The 22,491-nt window shown below is 41.0% G+C and overlaps 1 protein-coding gene across 1 annotated transcript; it reads left to right on the top strand.

The window, feature by feature from the left end:
- Positions 1-4,763: 4,763 nt before the first annotated feature.
- On the top strand, positions 4,764-20,384 carry rassf8b (Ras association domain family member 8b). Its single transcript, XM_030781056.1, has 5 exons — positions 4,764-4,835; positions 13,871-14,041; positions 15,536-16,443; positions 18,577-18,706; positions 19,780-20,384. Exons 2-5 carry the CDS (start codon positions 13,930-13,932, stop codon positions 19,899-19,901), a joined length of 1,272 nt encoding a protein of 423 aa, XP_030636916.1. The 5' UTR covers positions 4,764-4,835; positions 13,871-13,929; the 3' UTR covers positions 19,902-20,384.
- Positions 20,385-22,491: the final 2,107 nt, after the last annotated feature.

Below are 22,491 nucleotides of genomic sequence, written 5' to 3'. Positions count from 1 at the left end.
CCTAAAAATTACTTGTCTGGCAGAGTGACATATTACTGTATTAGAATCCACATAGAGATTCTAACTTTAACCACATTTCCAAATTTACTAAATGTATTCATGTGGAAGGTTTCGACTTGACTTCAGACAGAGTGGAGAACATGGTCGTCAAAGCCTGGATGAGTCACTTTCCTGCTGTTCATTATTTAAACTCGCTACATTGTTTAATCCCATGCGTCTCCTGACAAAAAAAGTGATTACGGATTTCCGGCTGGCTAATCCCAAAGCAGGCTGGATTGATGTAATCTGCAATGTGGAGGGCATCAATGGAGATTTGACCAAACTCAGTCAGCTAGTTAGACTTACAGCCTAATCCCTTATTTAGAGTCTCTCTCTCACACACACACACAAACACACACACACAAATACACCCGCTTACACACACACACACACACACACACACATTACAAACAGAGCAGGACAAAAAACAGCCTCCTATATTGATGTTTTAATACTTATTACCACATCAACCGGAACTCCAGAACTATTGCCCACCTCTAACAAGAATGGGGTGATTCAATTTACTATACCAAGTAAAACTTGGCAAAGTTTCCCGTATCTGTAGTGCAAATGAACTGGCATTTAATCAGTCGCTCACACTTTATAAAAACATTAAAGGAGCCTTTTTATTCTCCTTCAGCATACGTCTAGCCTTTTTTTTAAAAAAAAAAACTGTATTGTATAAAACCAAACTGAGAAATCTTTGAGAAATAATCTATGGTAGGAAGGCTAATCTTACAATACCGCTCCACCTCTCTGAAAGGGAACATTTGAGGTGACGTAAAGGATCCGAAATGCCCTGGTTGCTGTGATTTAACTTTTAAATGTCCTGGTCCGTGCTTGGAGGAGGGTCCAGCATATGGAGGGGGCAATGCAGCTTTAAACTGGTCCATAATGCCTTGCGGTGTCCCAGTTCCGTTACAGAGTATTTACGAGGTCTTGCAGTGGGAAAACGGGGAGAGGTAATTTTGGCGATTGGCGTAGAGTGTGGTGGATATACGCATGATGTAATTGGTATCACACCTCAAACAACTTCATCAGGGCAGCATTTTGTAAAACCGCGGTTTATCGGACGAAACGAGGGGACACAACTTACAGTAGTTTCATGGTCTTAGTTGACATGTACATGCGGCGTTTTGAAATAAATGTGTAAATCTTACCGATTTCTGACTACGGCAAATCTCGACCTCAAGAGAAGTAGACTGAAACGGGATCGCAAGCAGACAGAAATATCTGGTGCATTCGGGGATTGGAGGTACGTGAATTTTGTACTGACAACGTCATGTTCCTTATATGTTGTTTATGAAAATCACAGACGATGGAATCGACGGGAAAAGTTTTTATTCCATCGGGCATCTTTAGTGCCAGTATCAAAGCCACGAGACACGGCGCAGATCAGTGTCCTTTAGATGTGAAAACAGACTCAAGGCTATTTTTTTCTTGACAGAGCCAGAGTTTATTGAACCCACACGCGCAAAGAAACATCCTACTTGTGTCTTAACTACTTGGCAGAGGACATGACAGGACAGAGGTCTTGGTGTCATTTTTACCGCATGTTTTTGACACATGGTTGTCTCTGCTGAAACAATTTCCGGAGAGTGGGTTGAACTATAATATTACTTAATATTCCAAAGCATTGTTCTAATGTTTAAAGGCCCTAATGTTTAAAGATCGTACCCTGGAGGCCGTCCACGTTACCCAGTGGATAGTTATAGGAAATTGCAGCTAGATTTTCAATTTATTTTAAGCTAGTGTCTGAATCTGTAAATAGACTTGTTAAATGTTTCTATGAACGCAACCATCGAGTGTATTGTGATGAATCGGTGTCATTGACGCACGTGTTGTTCAATGATTAAGATACTTTGAGATTTGAAACTTGGAAATATTGAGGAAAGGTAAACATCAGCGGCAAACATAACACCATCATCCTACAAATAACTGAACTACCCTGAGACCAATGAAAGTGGTTCTATTAATGATTTCAATTCCACTTGCTCCCAAAATGTGTATGTGAGGCAAGTACTTTATGTACCTGTTTGTTGAACATGCCCTCACTCTCAATACTAAACAGCAGCAGTAATATATAACAGTTGTATAAATAGTTGTAATTTTATTTTATTTTATTTTACTTTATTTTTTTGGTTGATGGATGTGTTTACAGTTTTGCTCCAGTGTCATCTCATGTGATGTTTCTGTGCCACTCTAAGAACAGAGAGAAAGGAGCCCAGTGTAAGGGTGCCTTACCTCCATCAGCACAACCTATATCAGCCAGAGTTTTATCCACCATACACTAGTCCTAAACTTGTGTTACCCAGCCTTAAGGCATCGGATTTCATGAACTACTTAATAACTTTATAAACTGAACAAGTCACTGTAGATGACACTCTTATTTTGCATGGGAAATGGGAGCCAGCACTGAGAACATGTGACACTACACTGATCACTGTAAGATGAGAGTTTACTCCTGGACAATCCAACAACTGCTGTAATCATGTGTTAACACATGAGTTCACTAGTATTTAACTGTCAGTGTGGGCTGTTCCCAGTTATAGCTTACACTGACCAAGCCCAGAGCGAATCACACTGCAGGGACCAGAAACAGTACAACCTCCTCCCAGAAATGAACAGCTTGAAGATATGCATACTATATGCATGCAAACACATGAGTGAGAGAGCCACAGAGATGGCCTACAGCTTATCCCAGCTCTGTCTTCCAGGCATTAATTCCCAAGACTTGTGACTCCACAAAGCAGGCATGCCTTGTGTCTATTGTCAGAGGAAATGAGTAATGAGGGGCTATCAGGAGGGTCTCTGAATGTTATCTCCGAAAGTTAAAGGTTTACAGCTGGTCAGTGAGAGGCCTTAAAGAAGGAGGATGAGTCACTGGGTGTACACCCATCAAAGAGAGTCTTTATTTCCACAGGAGAGAGAGCAAGCGAGAGAGAGAGACAGAGAGAGAGAGAGAAAGAGAAGGGGGGGAAGACATTTTGGGGAAAAGACTGTAAAACTGTCTGAGGGCTCTGTGGTTACTGTGTTGCCCATGGCAACTTTTTATGATGTCACTGAAAGAGCTCCAAAGTCTCTTGCTGTACTGTAGAATAGTAAGAAGTACTGCAAGCTGCCAGGCTGTGTGATATAGGCTAGCACTTAAGGATCCTCTCTTGCAGATGTGACTCCATCAACTTTAGAAAAAGCATCTTGAAAAGTAAATTGTGGAAGGAACTGGCATGTTATACATCTAAGGAGAGGGTAATTTGTATAGAGCAAGTCAGGCTTTTCTAGCAGTAGGTTACAAATGCACATCATTGCATTTGACATTTCTTCCTAGATATGTTAGAATGTTTTTGAATGCTCAAAACACTATTTCAGCCTTCACAGATTTTCATACAGGAAGCCTTTTTACTGCAGTAGCCATAGCAGACCGATATTCAAGAGAAAAGCCTAACACACAAGCTGGTCTTTAAGGGCTATGGTCTGCTGTTGGCTGTGTAGAGAGGGTGTTTCGCAAGAGCTCTGGATCTTATTACACGGCAATGTGTTAAAAAAAAAAGAGTCTATAATCAGTAGTGGCCTGTAGCAAAGCACCATTTGATCAATGCTCAGCCTTAAAAAAAAGGCAGAGTGCATGTTTCCTGCTGCGCATGTGAAGTGATGCCCACTGCTTTGTATTGCTTTAAGTAAGTGGACAAGTTGTGAGTTTTAGTGTAGAATCATGTGACACTCATACCTGAGCATACGAGTATCGTAGAACATCACATATTGATCCTCTCAGTTTGTTGTCATGTTAGGGAGACAGTAATTTCCCTTTTAGTAAGGGAAGCAAGATAACTGTGTTGTGTAACCCACACTGGGATGCTCTGCTCATATAGTGCAGTGTGAGAGCTGTCTGTGTGTGTGTGTGCGCGCGTGTGCCTATGCTAATTAAAAGAGGAGTCTGACCTCTTTAAAGGATCACTGTTGCTCTTGTACAGACTGCTGTCACTAAAAGTTAAGTAAGTTTTGCAAGTACATTATACTAGTGTATTTACACATGCACAAATACCCAACTTTATTTAACTGAAATTTAGGTCACAATATGTAGTTGGATACATTTTTCACTAAACGTCATAGCTTGGTTATCAGGTACCTTTTCTTTATGTTTTCTTTGGATTAATGCTCAGCCTTAAAAAAAAGGCATGTGAAGTGATACCATCATGTCTTTTTAACTCTCTTTGTCCAAGTAATTTACAGACCCGTCGTGTCAGACAGGGCTGAAGGATAATTGGCTACAGCTTTAAAAGACAAGTATTTATTTTTCTCTGAATATGTTTTCATGCTTTCTCACAGACTTACAATATAATTTAGATCTGTTTGGTATTTAACACTGTAAACCATTACTCTAAATATATCATACTTTTTGCTGACATATGTACCCCACATGTCTTGCGTAACCACATGTGTCTGCAGCACAAAACCACAGAGCCACAGTAATATGTTATGAGTTGTTTCAGTGTGGGAGAGAGAAGGCCTTGTGTGTGTGTGTGTGTGTGTGTGTGTGGGTGAATGAGTGTGTGTGAGAGAGAGAGTTTTCTGCAGAGAGTCATTCTGTGTTGTTTACTCTCAGAATCAGGAAAAAAACACAACCAAGTAGGCGGAGTTTCAGCTGCCTACATTCAGAGCAATCTACAGCCTGTGATCACTGTTGAGACTTCTACATGGAGTAAATACTACAGGGAGTAAAGTCATTTCAAAACATAATTTGGAGGGAAGTACTGGCTCTGTGCTAGCTGTGTCTGATTCTTATTGCTTAATATCAGGTGAGTTAGCATTGCATTTTATGTTTGCCTATAACCAACTAGCAATATGTACCATATTACATTTGATAGAAATCACAATGAGCTTGATGAAACAGAGGCTTAAAAAGTGTTATATTTTAATGTGTCAGTGAAAGTGCCTGTATGAGGTGTAATTAGAGTTATGGTGTGACCTGCACAGGTGTCAGAGCAGATCTGTCTGGCTGCATTTCTCTGTCGTAAACTAAACCTTCAGCTCACTGATCTCTCCAAGCCTGCAGGAGGACACGCCTAATCCTACCTTACACATCAACAGCTCCTAAAGTCAGTTTTTTTGACGACACATGAACCCACTGTTGCTCAACCCGTGTTTGAGCGGTGCCTTTGGTAGTTTAGTGAACTGACTGTGCTTTACAGGATCCCGCACCTCCACAGCCGCCCAGTTTGGGCCCCATGTGTTACTCGATTCTTAGTGCTCACACCGCCTTTACAGGGTTAAAAGCTTACTGACCAACCAAAGCTGCTTAGTTTGGGCTTTAAAATAGCAGAATTTCCCCCCCTGACAGAGCACAGGCGAAATGAGGAAGAGATGGCGAACGATCTTCTGAGCTTTTATAAGGGAATACAGCATGTGACTGCAGGGGTGCCTTCATACTTGTGAGTTTTTCCACGTTCAGAAATAACGGAAGGGTTAAAAGGGTTATGTAATGATGTTCTGTGTTTAATACTGAAATTCACTCTGATGTGTGTTTGCCATTGAAATGGCTAAAGCCAGTTGTGGTCTGTGATGTATAATTAATGTTTAATCTTTGATCTCATGTGTCAGTCACAGCTTCAGCACACACTGAGTTGAAAGAGCAGGTTTGTTGCAGCAGTCTCACTACACTCATCTGAAGAATTGCATACTAATTTACCAGTGTTGTTACCAGTGTGGATATGGGGCTAAAAACAACTTGATAATCTTCTTGGTAGTGACATGGATGTATTGGTTCATTTGCAAAGTTTAACCCGGCATTAATGTTGTAGTTGGTTGTTTACAGACTAGTCAAAAGGATAGTAACAGCAGGAATAACATACTTTGAAGGACACAGACCCTGAAACCTACCCTGAACAAGTCATGTCTTAACATGTCAACACCACTCTGATGTTTGTTTGACAGAAGGTGGCCTGTTTTTAGCAGACGACACATTGGGATCCATTATTTGATATTGCTGATTTGACAGTGTCCATTTGTGGTTTTTCACATGTATGATTAATGAGAAATCCTTCAGCAGAGTAGTCAGGATGTCTCTGTAGTTATCTCTCCTGAGACACAAGTTCAGGATGAGGTCAGATTAGAAAGGGTTTGGTAGTTTTGAGCTTTGGTGGTTGAGCTGGACAGATTATTCAAAGTAAATTAAAATATGAAGTTGAAATTGGTGTAGGTTCATAATCGCGGTAAATTGAATTGGTATAGGTTCATGTCTTAGCTCTTCATCTCATCGACTGTTAGCTTAGTTTACATTTAAGTTTCAGGTTTTTGCACCGTATATTCCCTACTTAATTAGATGTTTACATAATGTAGCCTATTAAAGAAGTCAATCATGTGAGTATGGAATTGTTTGAACTGCAACAAGTTAAGTCCTGTCAGAGCAGGCAGTGAGAAATGGGAAGGGCATAGTTTGAGTGGCAGGCTATGACTGCAGTGCAGTTTTAATCATACACTTTGGACACCCCTCTACAGAACGCCTGTAAAGCAATGAGAGAGATTCAGATTCTAATCTGGGGTGCAGAGAAAGAGAGTTTAGCCTCAGTGGAAGGAAATTAGGGGCTTTGCCTCCACAGCAAGAGTGAAGAGTAGAAATGAGAGGAGAAGCTGTGCCATGTAGCAAGTATGAAAACTCAGTGTTAACAGTTTGAGTCCATTATCCAACTGTAACTCTGTTTTCAACGCTAAGTCATGACTTCTCACAGATCTCTAATAAACTGTGACAGTGCTTTGATTTGAAGCTTGACCATGAATTTTACCTGCAACTCGTGAAGAAGGTGTATGACTTCATAAACTGAACTATGTGTTGAGTTTTGAACCTCATTAAACTTTTTAAATCAGGTAATATCAGATATTTGTTCTAAAAGGGCTTGCTCTGCAGTTTTTAAATACATCATTCTAAACATCCAGATGTAATAAAATACACTCTCCTGAAACATATTTAAAGCTATAGAGATACACTCCTCTAAAGCAGTATTGGGTCAGTTCGTGAATGATTTTACTAATTCCAGTTAAAGTGAGGAATTGAAATTTGAATTGCAGACAAACCTGGGCGTAAGAAGTACTTATTCCTGAAAACTGGTCTGGGTAACTACATATACAGGCAGAACATACCTTAAAATTTTAATGTGAGAGACATAGAAGTCCGTTCATAAGAGCTGCTTATGTGTACGTGTGTATGTATATATACATTCATATTATTCTCATGCCTTAGCCTTAATTTGACATGGTAAAACTCCTAATTTAAAACAATACAGTACAAATAATGAAAATTAGTGTAATTTTTATCAGCACTCATTGCAGCGCCAAAACAGAGTGGAATAAAATGCCTGACATTTATATTTATGTGTGTGTGTGTGTGTGTTTTTCAGTTAAAGCTAAGAGTTCTCTTTTGGTAATCCAAATACTTAAAAATGATTAGAATTCAGTCACAAACTTACAGTTACATCCAAAATTGTTGGCACTCTTCATAAAGTTGACCAAAAGACTGCATAATTTAGATGAGTAGTCTGCCACAAGTACATATACATTTAGTCATTTTGCAGACGCATTTGTCCAAAGCAGCTTACAAAAGTGCATAGCAAATAGGCTTAAATTTGCATGTCTCAGTACACAAACCCAGTGGTCTGGAACCACCCCAAGATCTATGTCTATGGATTTGGGTGTGAAAAAAAAAATTAAAACATTGTGTAAACTTTCCGTTCAGCACCTGAGTTAAATATGAACACATGAGTAAGCTATCTCAAGCTAACTTTTCTGTGACATGAAAATGTAACTATGATAGTATATCTCTGAAGTTCTGACTTATTATAAACAGCATTCTCCATTACATAAGTATTTACAAGTTATTTGTTCACTGACAACTTTAGGTGCTGCTTTTTGGTAAATTTGGTAAAAAGCCGTAGAATATCATTTTGTGTTTGGGAGGCTTGAATCATCCGTGATTCCCAAAGTCACTTCCATGAAGTTTGCGTCATCACCTGATGGTTATGCCATACACTTGATTTTTTTAAAACAAACATTTCTTTAGTTGTATTCTTGGCCATCACTGACTTTGGAATGTGCATAGTGTGATGTCTCAGTAGATATGTTTATGAGGGAGAGGCATAATATAGACCTTGAAACTTTTCCATAGTGCGGTGCTCTGGGATTCTGCCTGGGCCAGTATGGTTGGGTCTTGTTCTGGATGGTCAAGTTGAGTCTGTGTTTGTCGGTCGGTCAGTATATGAATTTGTATTTGTGTTTTTCATCCTTAAAAACTATATTGTTGTGCCACTCTAATTAGCCTTTTACAAGGACGGTGTGGTCCAGCAAAATAAAGCAACTGAACACACACTGTAACACTGTTCACCAGAACACAGCTACTGGGAAAGGAGCACAACAAAACCAGCAGCAAACACAGAGAGTCAGTTCTTTAAACCTGCGTTGGTCCCATAACTTTATCCATACTGTAACTCATGCCCACAGCTTTATGTCCATGTATGTACTTATACAGTGGGCATATGTGGACATATAGCTATTCAGATATAACTGATCATCTCACAAATTTTGTAATGAGGCACAGTTAATGGAACAGTAGTTTTTTAACAGTGACTTAGCTGGCTTTGAATCCAGTCAGGTCTTAGCTTGGTGTTTAGTGAGCCGTGGTAAATGCAGCCATGAGCTGGCCGAGATGTAGTCTCGGTGTGTTTCATACACCCAACAGACAACTCTCAGGAATCTGACTTGGTTTGTGAAGAATATACAGTAGTTGCACGCTTCCCGAATAACATTATATCAGTCTAAAGCTTCCAGCAGAATGATTAAAATTTATGACCATCGCAATATATAAAATACTTGATGTGTTCCTACTCCAGGTGTAGTTGCTTGTTAAGCAACCGTAGCTATACCAGGTGAGTGCTTGTTAAGAACCTGTCTGGTCTTAAATCATGACACATTCACACTCATAATGGGTTGTTTGCCTGTTTGTCTCCATATTAAAAAAAGGAAATATGAAGGAATAGCTATCAGTCATAGAGTTTAATTAGATTCTTTTTAATAGTAAAGAGATAAAGTAAAGTTATGGACTCTTTGTATTAAGACATACTACATAATGTAGGTTTTAGTCATAAGCTTAGCTTACGTTAGAGATGGCCATAGACTTCTCTACCTCTCACAGTCTACACTGAAGAGAATTAGGACTTCTCTTCTCTTCCCCTCCTCCACCCTTTCACAGAGAGATAGGACAGGGTGAGACATTAGGGGGCCGCTGTAGAGGTTTTTATCTCACCACTTTACTAATCAAACACTATTCAAACTCAGTTCACACTTAAGTCAAACTTTAATTCATATTCTTTTCAAACTCAATTAAGACCTTACCACAATAAGACCTTTATTTGCAAAAAATATCAATAAAAATATCATGTGATATCAATTGTCATCCAAATACAGTTTAGGGTAGTAAATGTATACACAGTGTGGCTTGACACTGAAGGTTATTGCACATTTAAAAGCCATGGAGTGATATTATTTAAATTATTTAAAACAGTATGGAGCAATAGAAAAAGAAAATTAAGCAAGATATTACCACAAACTATTTGGAATAATGTGAAAAAGTAGATAAGACAGTGCTAATAACCTTAGAAAATCATTGCAGTGACAAAAAAAAGGTAACCAAAAATGCATCCAAGACCAAATCTGGCATGGTTGAGACATGTCTATATTTTACCCCTGTGTGAGTGCAGTTCCTTGTGTAATGGTGCCCACTCTGTGAAACAGCTGTCTGAGTCCAGCTGGGTTTCCGTAGTAACATTCATCAGGGCTTTGTTCACTAGGCCCCTCACTGATCCCACTGTACAGAGGAGCACAGTGACAGCACAGACAGAAATGAAGCGATTGTTCCCTAATTGCCAGAGAGAGTATTTGTTCGCTCCCAGGCTGCAGGCCAATCCGACGAGCTGTTTGAGACTCTAGCAGAGCCAGGGCCAGCCGTCACCATGGTTATGGATTGTTTGTGAGCAGCCATGCCAGCAGGTCTTTTGTGGCTAGGCTCTGGTCAGCAAGGCTCTTTGTTTTGGAGGACATTTGTTGGTACAACCCACCCACCACCCCCCTCACCTGCCCTCAAACCCAACTACCCTTAACCATAATAGGGGGGAGATAGTGAGGAAGCACTATTGACTTGTTGTTAGTGTAAAAGCCTTGAGCAGTCACTCTGGGTGGTCAGTAAACAGTATTTGGTGACTGAGTAACTTTCCCAGCATTGACTCATCTGGATACAGGAAGCAGCACTGCTGCTGCAAGTGGTGCTCACTGACATTCCAGAACAGTCTGTCTTTCTTTCACATACTGATAATCATCACCAGCACAAACACTCACACATACAGTGTGAGTTTGATACAGACCGGACACAACTGATGACAAACTCTCTAGGTTTCTTTGTGGCAATTTCCAGCCTACATGTTTAAAAAGAAAAAATTACTACGTGAATGGTGAATGAAGGACTGGTTTGCTGAAGTTTGTGTTCAGTTTCTCTGTGACGTATTTATTTGGTCCTCATGGATGAGAAACCCTGTTGTAACTTCCCACTGGGTCCCCAGACCAGAGATTACAACAGTGGCAGAACAGACAGATCAGTGACACCAGATACTGTATCTATACCTTGCTGTATGAAAGATATGTGCATCCAGGACTTGTGTAGCCTAAATTTAACTGCGAGCTGTTGTGTGATGCAGAGTTTCAGACGGACAGCTGGGTTTCTCATGCTCACGTAAACACTGCATACCACTGACTTCACATACTGAATGCCTGGTCTCATGGCCTGACCTTGGTGCGGCAAAATAAAGGTCATATGTCAGGGACAGGGTGAGTACTTCAGTTACAGGTTAAAAGAATCTTCCTAACCTCTACCAGAGAGCTGTCGTGGTCATGGGTCAGGTCTGGACATTGATTTGAGACCATTTGGGGTGCTCTGGCTTGTCTCATTCTCTCTATTTTACCTGTTGCTGTGGCTCTTGTAGAGTATGTGACTGAGCTGAGAGCAGATCCTCTGTTAGCTGGAACCATAAATGAGGAGAGTGGCCTGGTTCCACTGAGTGTGTTACTGTAGGAAGTGAATATACCAGACAGTTATGTTTCAGGTAGATGTATTGTAGCATTTAATACGTCTTCTCCGACTGTGATCTTCTGATAAGATGGTTGAAAAACACAGAGGCAGATAAAGCTTCTTCTTGATTGTTAAGCTTGTCTGTCTAAACATTTTATTTTTCACGTTTGCTCAAGAGATTAAGGGGGTGAATCCATGGAAATTGTAGAAGATTTTAAATGGAATATTTGCTATTGTGTTTTCACAGGAGATATAGTTGTCTCATTGAATTCCTGCTTTGGGGGGGGGGGGATGACAACGACAGTGGCTCGGAATCCAGTAGCTTCTGATTTTATTTCCAGCTGTCCACAGAATGATCTCTTTGAAAGCTCTGCTGTAGTTAAACTGGTTCAAATGGTCTTTGTAATGTCAAGAGGTGGTCTCTTCTTTTGTCATTTAAGAATGATAGACTGAGCTACTATCACCCCTCTATCAGAGATATTTCTCTTGTTCAGTTATGATTCAGATGTGTTGTTTTGTGTTATTTTAGCTTCTGCGTTCGTGGTGATTTGGACTGCCTTTCTGAAGTCCCTAGGTTATATTTGCTGTTTTGATTTTCTACCAAAACATGATACAGCCAACTACTTTCTCTCCTTTATTATAGAGGGGAACCAAAAGTGTCCAGTCACACCAAACAAATATTCTCACAGGCTTCATACACTCTAAATCCATGTAGTTGCAGTTTGTGTCAGTATATAGATAAATGCCCATGTTTATTAGGTGGAAACTTATTAGGTGGAAACTTTGGCTGTGTTAAGGCTTGATAGATTGTGGGCGAGTGCGTTGGATTATCAAGTATGTGGTGATTTTATGAAGACTGAGTGAATGATCTTATTGCGACAGTGTGTAGTCCACACCCACAGTCACAGATCCAATCAGAATGAGAGAAGAGACAATCAATCTACACCTCTTGTTAGAGTCTGAGTGTGCAACAGCAATAAACATCAGTAAAATCTTATGTGAGTTGAACACGACCTGCACAACGACCGTGACTCACACACAGTCCATATTAGAGAGGGCCTGCTAGGTTCACAGTTTTGTGCTCTAGCTAGTGCTGTGACAGGTGCAATATTTTGAGGGTGACTGAAGCCAGTGAAAATATACTTGCCTAAACATCCAAATATTTGTCTTAATAATCGAATGGCTTCCCCTTCACTGCTTCAAAATCCCTCCTCTCCTTCGTGTCATGTGTCAGGGGAGCTACGGCCCTGTGATCCCTCTGCCCGTCTGTTACTCCGTAGCACTGTCTCATCAATCAGGGTCTGTGTGCTACCTTCACTGGGCCCACGAGGCCCCCACAGAAAAAAAAAAAGCAGAGCCTCTTTATAGCCAGAGGGACTGACGTTGAAATCTGCCTCAGAAACGCTGAGAGGGGGTGAATCAAGAACAGATGGAGATACACACATACCCACGCACGCACACACACACTCACGTTCTCCTCACTCCATTTCAGCACAAAGATGTATTACCTGCCAGGGCCTGTGAGTTTTTCTCACATGCAGTGGAGCTGTGTATAGCATGGGAATGGCCCCATTTAAAGGGCTTTTACTGAGCATTTTCTGTCCAACAGAACACACGGTTTGGGTGACTTACCACGGACTGATTGAAAAGACGGTAAGAGGTTTGAAAAGTGTTGTTAAGATTATTATAGGTCAAACTTCCTAATACATGAAAGCTCGAATTCAGCAAATCTGTTAGCACTTGGAATTAAATCACAGCCGTTGCCAGTTTTATTAAATTCAGTTTGTGATGGAGGAAGGATCAACCTGTTCTGTGACATTTTCATTTAATCGGTTCAGCATAGCAGGCTAGAGAGATTTAGATGGAAGAAAGCCTCCAACAAAATTCCCTCAAACCTCAAGTGGATTTATTCAGTGTCTGTTTTGTGAAAAGCGCAGTATCGCCATGGATTACACAGAGCATTGTCTGTGTGTGTGTTCAACAATTGCATCTTTGGTGTGAAAAGCCGTTTCTATCTCTTTGGTGTGAAAAGCCTGTTTCTGTCTGCGTTACAAAGGGGTGTGTGAATAAACACTTCTCTCATACAGGTGAGATGATGATCACACATTGGACGGTTTGACACAGAACTACAGGTTACAGAAATGATTCATATCTCCTCTGAGAGAAGGGATCTGAGTTAGTACATTAACCTGAGTCATTATCTTAATGCATTGATATGTGTGGTCTCTGTTTAGAGAAGCTCTGCAGAGACTCTCTGTAGAGACTCTCTGTAGAGAGTTTGGACTGCCTGTGACTGTGTCAGAGTGGACTGAAAGGGCTGGGCTAACAGAAATGCTGCTTAAGTCAGCGGTTTGAAAGGGGAACTCATGCAGTGCACGGCACCAAAAGACCGTTTTCTCCGCCTGCATCAGCGATGGAGATGAATGTTTGTAGATCAAGTTCTGTCCTCAGCCCTCAGCCCCCCAGATTCCCCGCACAGTCCCAGTTCTCTCCACTGTATCCGTTGTTTTACTCCGTTATAGCCAATGTCAAAGTAATCTCGAATGTGTATGACTGTGCTGCAATTTTTTGGCAACATGGGAAAGAGTTACTCAGCTACAGTGCGCACCCAGTATTTTCCTAATCATATTTAGGCATATGCAAACCAATGGAATAACTCTGTCCCAGTAACACCATTTGATTTATCTGTGGTCAGTGTGATTGATGTTCGTCCCGCTCTTCTCACAGAATGCGCAGGAGAGTGCCACTAGCGCCCCCGTCTGTTGCACAGAAATGACATTACCCAGATGAGAGGCATGGAGCTCAAAGTGTGGGTGGATGGAGTCCAGCGCATCGTCTGCGGGGTCACGGAGGTCACCACATGCCAGGAGGTGGTAATCGCCCTAGCTCAGGCCATAGGTGAGGCGTGGGGTCACATTCTGAAGTCATATGTGGATTAGTATCACGAGGTCACTATTAATAATGCCATCAATACAAACATCTAAAAGCTTTGTGTGAAGTGAAAATGCAAATGTAGTGCTTTATCCCAAACAAAACTATATGTTTTCATCAAAAACAGATAATGAGGACTCTTTCTGACATAAACCACGCGCTGAATCCTTTGACTGAATCCTTATTCATACTGTCACTGGCTAAATGGCTCACAATGGGAGAGGCACTAGCATATTTCATACAGTCTGCAGCCATTTATATCATGTTAACATTTGAGTTAGCATCCTGTTCAAATGTGCTTACAAGAATTTTACTGGCCTAGTTCACCTTTGCTCTGTTTTAGAGTTCCATATTCACTCTAGTACACTGGCTCTGCCCCTCTTTAGTCTATTGTACACTAAACTTTGCTTGCAAAGCAAAGGGACAAATGTGTTCTTTTCGTGACTGTTCCAGTTGTGCTGAGGCAGATAGACCCAAGCCAGGGCTTTTTTTTTTTTACGCCACCCACAAACACACACACATACCGTGCAGCACTGGTAGTGGAAACTCAGGATGGATTTGCTCAGGAATTCTTTTGAAATGTACCGCCTGCTGCCCTGACCCAACCCCCAGCCTGCCTGAATTCTGAACAACACTCACACACACCCAAACAAACCAGAGTTTCACCGAAAGCCCAGAAAGGTAACTATGTATGTTCTTTCAGGGAAAAAAAAACTTTCCCAGATCGCTGAACCAATTTACTTTATGCCTGAATGACTTAGTAGCATACACACACACACGCACACACACATGTATTATGGCAAGAGGTACAACAAGAAGTATTTTATTGCCTCAAAGCCTGTTAGTCAAGTTTCTCATGAAATTCAGTTACTTGATTTTAAAAACAGTTTATCAGTGTCACTGTTAGAAAAGACAGATGTGAAAGATCTTCATGCAGTGTTTCAGAAGTTTAAATTGTAAATTGTAAAAGAAGACCTGTTTAATTTTAGGAAATGTCAAACACTGACTCTTTGTCTTTATCCTGGCATCCCACTGTGTGTGGCCACACCTACCCCTCTCTCTCTCTCTCTCTCTCTCTCTCTCTGTCTCTCTCTCCAACACATACACATACACACACACACACACACACTGTCCAGGATAAGATAACAGCTCTTTGTCAGGGGGTCATATTCTCGCCTGTCTGTAGATCACTCAGTGAAGTACAGTATTGTCTCTTTCGTTCTTGCCCTAAGTAGCCTGCCCTTTAGCTGACCAGTAGTGAAAAATGTCCTTATTCATTAAGTTGTCATTGAAGTAGATTTATGGTCTTGTGCACTCTTGTAACTTTGATCTCTGGTTTTTAAAATGGGAACAGTAGTTACATTACAGTATAGCCTTTGATAGATTCAAACAGCACAGTAAAACTGACTGCTTTATCCATCCCTAAGTGTGTCTGTATTCCTCTTTCTCTTTGTCCTCCAGGACGCACAGGGAGGTACACTCTGATTGAGAAATGGCGGGAAACTGAGCGCCACTTGGCCCCGCATGAGAACCCTGTTGTATCACTCAACAAATGGGGCCAGTATGCAAGTGATGTGCAGCTGGTTCTGGAGCGTACTGGACCCTCCCTGAGCGAGCGACCCACCTCAGATGGGTCGGCCCGCGTCCCGGAGAGAGGCCTGTATCGGCAGAGCCTGCCACCGCTGGCCAAGCTCCGCCCAAACGCCACCGACCGTTCCCTCCGGCGACGAGAACCCAAACGCAAGTCGCTCACCTTCACTGGCGGTGCCAAGGGTTTGCGCGACATCTTTGGCAAAAATCGGGACAGTGAAGCCAAGCAACGGTCCACCAACCAGAGCTGCAACTCCACAGGGCCTGTGCAGGAGCTGAGCTGTTTAGTGCAGTTACAGAAAGAAAAGCTGCGATCGCTAGAGACACGGTTGCAGAGCTGCGAGGTTGAGCTTCAGGGCATCCTGGCCATGGAGGACAGGGTGGGACAACTGGAAGAGGAGCAAGAAGAGGAACTTCTACGATTGGAGCAGCAGGCACGTAGGAATGAGGTAGAGCTTCAGGAGCAGGAGTTCTGGGAGAACGAGCTGCAGATCGAACAGGAAAATGAGAGGCAGCTGCGTGAGCAGCTGCAGGAGCTGCGCAGCCGCGTGCAGGACTGTGAAGCGCGGCTGGCCGAGTACCTCACGCGAATCCAGAGCATGGAGGCAGGGCTGGAGGCAGAGTTACATGAGACACGGCAGGCGGACGAGCAGCAGGTGCAAGCGCAGTTGCAGCAGGCGAGGGCTGAGCTTGAGTTGCAGACACAGCAGGCTGCACGGCTGGAGAACAGCTGCAGGGTCGTGGACCGCTCACTTGGACAGTCCAGCAAGAGGCTGCAGGTCAGGATGCTTACAGGACATACAAGTGTAGCGTTTTCTGAATCTGCTCCAGACTGTTTATCTCAGTTTAAATGAAAATGCTTGAGTATACAGATTGCTAATCTGTGGGAGACAACTGGGAAATTCTCATTTTAGACACGCCAGCTGGAGGAGTGCAAAGCCTGTTCAAATATCACATTTTTTGAAGAGCAGATCATTGTCATGGAAAACTCAAAGTGTCAAAACTAAAAAGAGGAGTCTATAGATCAAAAAGATCAGTCCATTGATAAAGCAATAAATATAGTAATAAGTAAACTGGAAGTAGGCATGCATTTTGAATGTATGTATACATGTATTTACATACTTATGCAGAAAAGAAAACCTCTTTAAAAATGAAAGAGAGGACAAATCAGTCAAGTTGTGGCTGTTTCTGAAATGGATAGTTGCAGTGCTACCTGCCTTGTCTCATAAAGTTAGAGCCTACAGCTGTTGTGGTCCAGTTCTTTAGCTTGCCTTCACTTGCCTGTCTCTCTCTTAGCAGTGGGCTGCATAAGAGGAGTGTCTACACTTGCTTGACAGCTAACTACAGTATAGTTATAAGCTTAATGTAAGACTTTTTTTGTCCAACTGACAATGGCCGGTTCATCCTCGGGCCCAGGCGAATAGCACTATCAGTTTCCGCTTATGTGGAAATCCTTTTTCAGACTCTCCTTTTTTTTTTATCTTTTGCTTATTTTTTTATTTATTTGCTGACATTGAGTCCATACATTGTGGCATCTTGCTGATACATTATTTTAGTGTCATAAATCTAATGCATGCGTATTTTCCACCTCCTGAGGGCAGAGAATGAGTGTAGTGCATCTGAGATAAAACCTGAGAGCAGATTTAAGTTTCCTTGCAAATCGTGCAGAACTATTTGAACATTCACAAGATCAGTTTGGTCTTTACACTCACAATAACATAGTGTTTACTCATATATCTCCTCTTTGGATAATTCTTCCTGGGAACACACCTCACACTTGCTTAACTCTGTGTGTGTTCAAATATTTTGCAATGTTATGCTAGTGTCAAATATCAAACACATAGTGCATGGCTAGAGCACAATTTGTAGTCTTATTTGAAAAATCACTGAACTAAATCAGTGTTTTTAGGTTACACAAATAGTTGAGCAAGCCGTGTGTTTCTGCAGAGCAATTGGAGAGATCCATGTAATATATTTGTACATTTAGGTGCTGCGCTCTCCTAGTTTGACTTTCTGTTTTAATAATCTCAGAGGTTTCGCACCTCTAGAGCGAGCTTGGAGAGAAGGGCCTTGCTCACCAACACCAAGGTTAAGATCTAAAAACCACAGTCATGTGTTACTAGGCCTTGGTCTCCACCATTACGCTTCTACTTCAAACATACATGAGCAGTTATTGTGAGTGTGAAAGGAACAAACTAGTCAGTTCAGCTGGTTGAAAGAGGCATGTAAGCAGTGGGTGTATGAGCACAAACTGTTGATTTGTCCATGCAGACCTAAATTTCAGCCATAGCATGTTACATTGTCTGTCAGGCCCCTACAGATGCCTGCTTAATGTTAAATGTATAAACAAGCATTTTGTGACAATTATAGTAGGGCCACAGTTATCTGCTTCACATAGTATCCTATGAGGAGCAAACAGTTTTGTCTAATTTAATGTTTAGTCAAATTATATGATAAAAGCACATATTCCTGTATCAGAAATGAGTGGACCTGGATGCTGTGTGCTAGTTTAGGCTGCACAGTGATTTTCCTGGCCAGTAATAGGCTTTGTTATGTAATACAGCTCTGCTAGCCAGGGCTGAATGTCTGAGTGTAGTAAGAGGATGAAGCTTGGCTAGACTGCAGCACACTGAGGACTATGCAGACAAAGCACAGCAAGAATTTGTCTACTTAAGTAACTGTAGGGGGTATCGTTTTGAATGGATCTTATCTAGGTAATTGAATAATAAAATGCCAAGAATTTGGCCTCAGTATTTTGAGAAATAAAAATGTTAGATTGCCACCAACTTTTGAGGGCCTACCTTCTTATCTGTCACAAAATCTCTTACATTGGTCTGTCTGGAGTTTGATAATGGGTGACCTGGATGACTGAATTGAATGACTGAATGGTTGATTTGTTGATTTATTGACAGGAGAAAGAGCAGGAACTGGAACAATTGACCAAGGAGCTGAGACAGGTGAATCTTCAGCAGTTCATCCAGCAGACTGGAACAAAAGTGACTGTCTTACCAGCAGAACCTTCTGGGGAAGAGACTGCTGCAGGTACACAGACACACACACACACACACACACACACACACACACGCACACGCACACGTACCTGCATGATATATCTGTAAGTATCCGTGTCTCTACTCAGAGGCTGCTACGGGTTATCTGAATGATTGTTCTTCACTGACACACCTGTGATGATAAGTTAATGTTAAAAGTGTGATGCCAGTGGGCCTCCATGATTGCTGTTTAAAATAGAACCATTCATAATGCTTTTACAGCTTATTTTTCTTTTATGTCTGAACAGAAGATTACAGAAAAAACTTTGGATTCCAAAGCTAGCATAACAGATTAGTTGGCTCTAACATGGCCAGATCTCTGCCAGTCTGGACTTTAATGGCAAACTAACTCCTGACCCCTTGTGGAGGAGTATATGAACATATTGACTCAACAGTTACAGGCTAAAAGTACAACCTGGTGCAGGACAGCAAATGCTGACTGTTAGGATCTTTATTAGCACTAAGAGCAGATACTGAGACCTCATACTCTACCCAGAAGTCCAAGACATTCTGAAAAACTCACTCATCAGCATCCTCCCTGAAGTGGTGTTATACTAATTAATGTCTTACACAGTTGCATTACATGCCATGCAAAAATTGTATTTCAGTTTAATGAGAGGACAGTTATTTGAGCCAAAAGCCCAAACACTGAGGTGTTGAAAAAAATATAATTAATTTGATGTGGCGTGCCCAGTCCCTGAATGATTTTTACATTTTAATCTTTTTTCTTTAATATCAAAATGAAAACACATCATTGGACATGGTTAACTTTTTGTTCAACATGCTGTTGGTATAATATAAACATTCATTGGTAAAATATAGTGTATTTATCAAAAACAATAATTTAATCACATAGGTTGACCAAAGTTAGTTATTCAATGTAGTCTTCTTTCAAACTGTTTTAGAGCTTTTTGTGCTACTATACTATTCGTTATGCAAGAGGTTGGATAATGGATGCAAGCATTGTAGATGCTTCAAAACCTTTTTATGTGAGGCATCTCCATTACTTTGTGTACCTCCTGTTATTAATGGAAAAACACGTACATATTTGTTATCTGTGTGCAGATACAGAGCTGCAGTCTGGTTCTCTGAAGCGTTTGGGATCTTCTCGTCCTCTTCCAAATGACCTTCGTACCCTCCAGAGTCCCATCAGCTCGAGCTTCAACCCTGATGGTATCTATGTCTGATTTAACCCACTGACAACCACCCAACATCTAAAGCCAGCCAGATAGCCCGAATGACTCTCAACTTATGGTGTTTTACTGGAGGACCCAGCTCTAGATCCACCCAAAAGGGATCCAAAGTTTCCAAAGAGCGTGTTCTTCATCTGGCTTAGGCCTGGTTACTCTTGGATCCATCAGTGGGATTTCATGCTGTTTCCTTGCTGGTCTGATCTACACTTGATCAATTTGCCTGGGATCTGCTATAACTGGAGTGGACCCACTTGAACTGACTTACACTGGACCCCTGTTTGTCTGAGCTCATCTGATCTTCTAGCAGAAGATCTATAGGGTGTGCTGAATTCTGGCCCAGTGTGCCATATTCTATTTGTATTGACCCTGAGACTACGCAGGAAATAGATGTAAGGCAAAGGATCTGTTCCAGTTTCTCTGCTGCGCTCTCTTACCCCTCTGTTTCTCCTAGAATATAATATGGTGGTTTGAAAGAATGTTCAGAATGATAAGTAATTGTAGGTCTGGTTGACAGATTTGTTATTAGATTGCTGGATGCTGGAAAGAGTTTTAATCTACCATACTCTAAACAGTAGAGCGAAGCCTTGTTGTAGTTTGCACTTTATTGGCCAAAATATTAGATTTGGAATTTAACTCACATGGGAAAGGTACAGTCAGACCCTTTAAACACTCCATTTAGCTTTCTGCTCTTATGTCAACAGAAAAACGCAAATACAGATTCTTGCTATTGTAATATTACTGTTGATGGCTCATCAGATAACATATTAACACACAGCGGTAACACAGATATATTGCATTCATCCATCCTGTAATTGATTACCATAACTTGGGGTAGTCTTTGTAAACCTTAACTGATACAACTGGATGCCCTCAAAATCTGTTTGTACAAAAGTCATCATAATCCACTCACATTGTTATTTAAATTTGCCTTATATTTTTGTAAGCCACTGATGGAGAGAGAGAGAGAGAGAGAGAGAGAGAGAGAGAGAGTTTACCTGTAGCAGTTCACTGTCACAGTGACCTTTCTAGCAGCTATCCCTCATTCTCAATCATTTAAGATGAAGGACTTGAGCTAAAATAGCTCAGCTAGTCAAGAGATGCTAGGTTCAGGAGCTGGTCACAGCTGTGTCAGTGCAGTTGACGGTCCCCTTTACTCTGTTATGCAGCAACATACAATAATACATATCCAGTCAATGGGGACCCTGTTACTTTGGGTGGGGGTGTGGTTATAGCATTATACTCTAAACTATGCTAAATAACAACACTTCTAACTCACTTTCTATTTGTGTTTGTTTCTCTTTGCAGTAATTCAGTGTTATTTTTGCAGTTCAACATTATTTTATGCATAGCCTATTCATAATTTTAACCTTTTTTACCTACTAACACACTGGCTCCACTACTGCTTTTAATATGGAGTCTCATGTATTGTGTCTTTATTTTATTAAAATCATGTCCATACATTTATTTTATTACATTTCAAGACAGATTGTTCATTGGTTTACTGGACAAAGAATTGATTTTATTTTCTAAACATATTTGTTAAAAGAAAACCAAAGTATATTGGACAAATATGACAGTTAGCAACAACTCTTTAAATGATGTTTAAAGAATGTAGCATTTTCAGACTGTCCATTGTCTGTGCTGGAAATGGCAATGATCACTATTATTGCAAGGGCCAAGGTATGCTGGTATGCTATCCTCTGGACTAAAAATATGCTTGAAGACACTATTTAAGTGTTGGGACATTTTGTTGAGAATGTATTGTGAACAGGAGAAATGTTTATATGCCCTAATGCAGTTTCCTCATCCTTTAAGTGGTTGTACTCTAGTTGTCCTTTGGACTGCAGCAACCAAACAAAGCATGCAAGTTACAACCAGCTGAAGGATATTGTTCAGTTCTAACATTTTTCATTATTTCACCTATGATTTGACTTCTTTATAGACACGTTTTACAGTAGTGAAATTCACTGGGGCCATTGTCCCATAATGTTTGCATGCTTTGGTTAAAGTCAATAATACATTGAGCTCATTTGCTTCAGCTGTTTTTCCTCACATTTGAACTGTTTCAGACTCCTGCAGAAGAGAGGGTTTTTTTTTTTTCATTTAAAGTAAATGTTTTAGTGCCTCATCAAATTGAACCCTGGCTTACATGGCTGTCCCTGGGTGTTGCATCGCATGGAGATACAGTCTTCATTACAGAGGAGATAATACGCATGCCTTACTGAGAACAATGTGTAAATAACCTATACATATCACTACTTAGTAATTTTTAATGATGTCAAAAGAATGCACAATGCTATCCATTCAAAAAATGTTAAAATGGCTAACATGAATTAACTTTTTTTTTGTTTTTTTGCGTTAGCTGAGCTGCATGCACTGATGGTGTTATCCCTGTGTAGACAAACTGACAGAGTATAAGTGCGTGTGTGTGTATGTGTGTGTGTGCGCGTGTATGTGTTCTACTGTGCTCCTCTTGGCACCTCAGAGCTGCACTTGAGACTATGCACCCTTGTGTTAACAACAAAGCGTTACCTGAAGGACAGTCGGAGTCCACACACCATAGATCTGATCCAGGAGAATTCCC

The sequence above is a fragment of the Chanos chanos genome, chromosome 1 (assembly GCF_902362185.1).
Source record: "Chanos chanos chromosome 1, fChaCha1.1, whole genome shotgun sequence".
Classification (NCBI taxonomy): Eukaryota; Metazoa; Chordata; class Actinopteri; order Gonorynchiformes; family Chanidae; genus Chanos; species Chanos chanos.
This window is presented reverse-complemented; position numbering and strand designations above follow the sequence as displayed.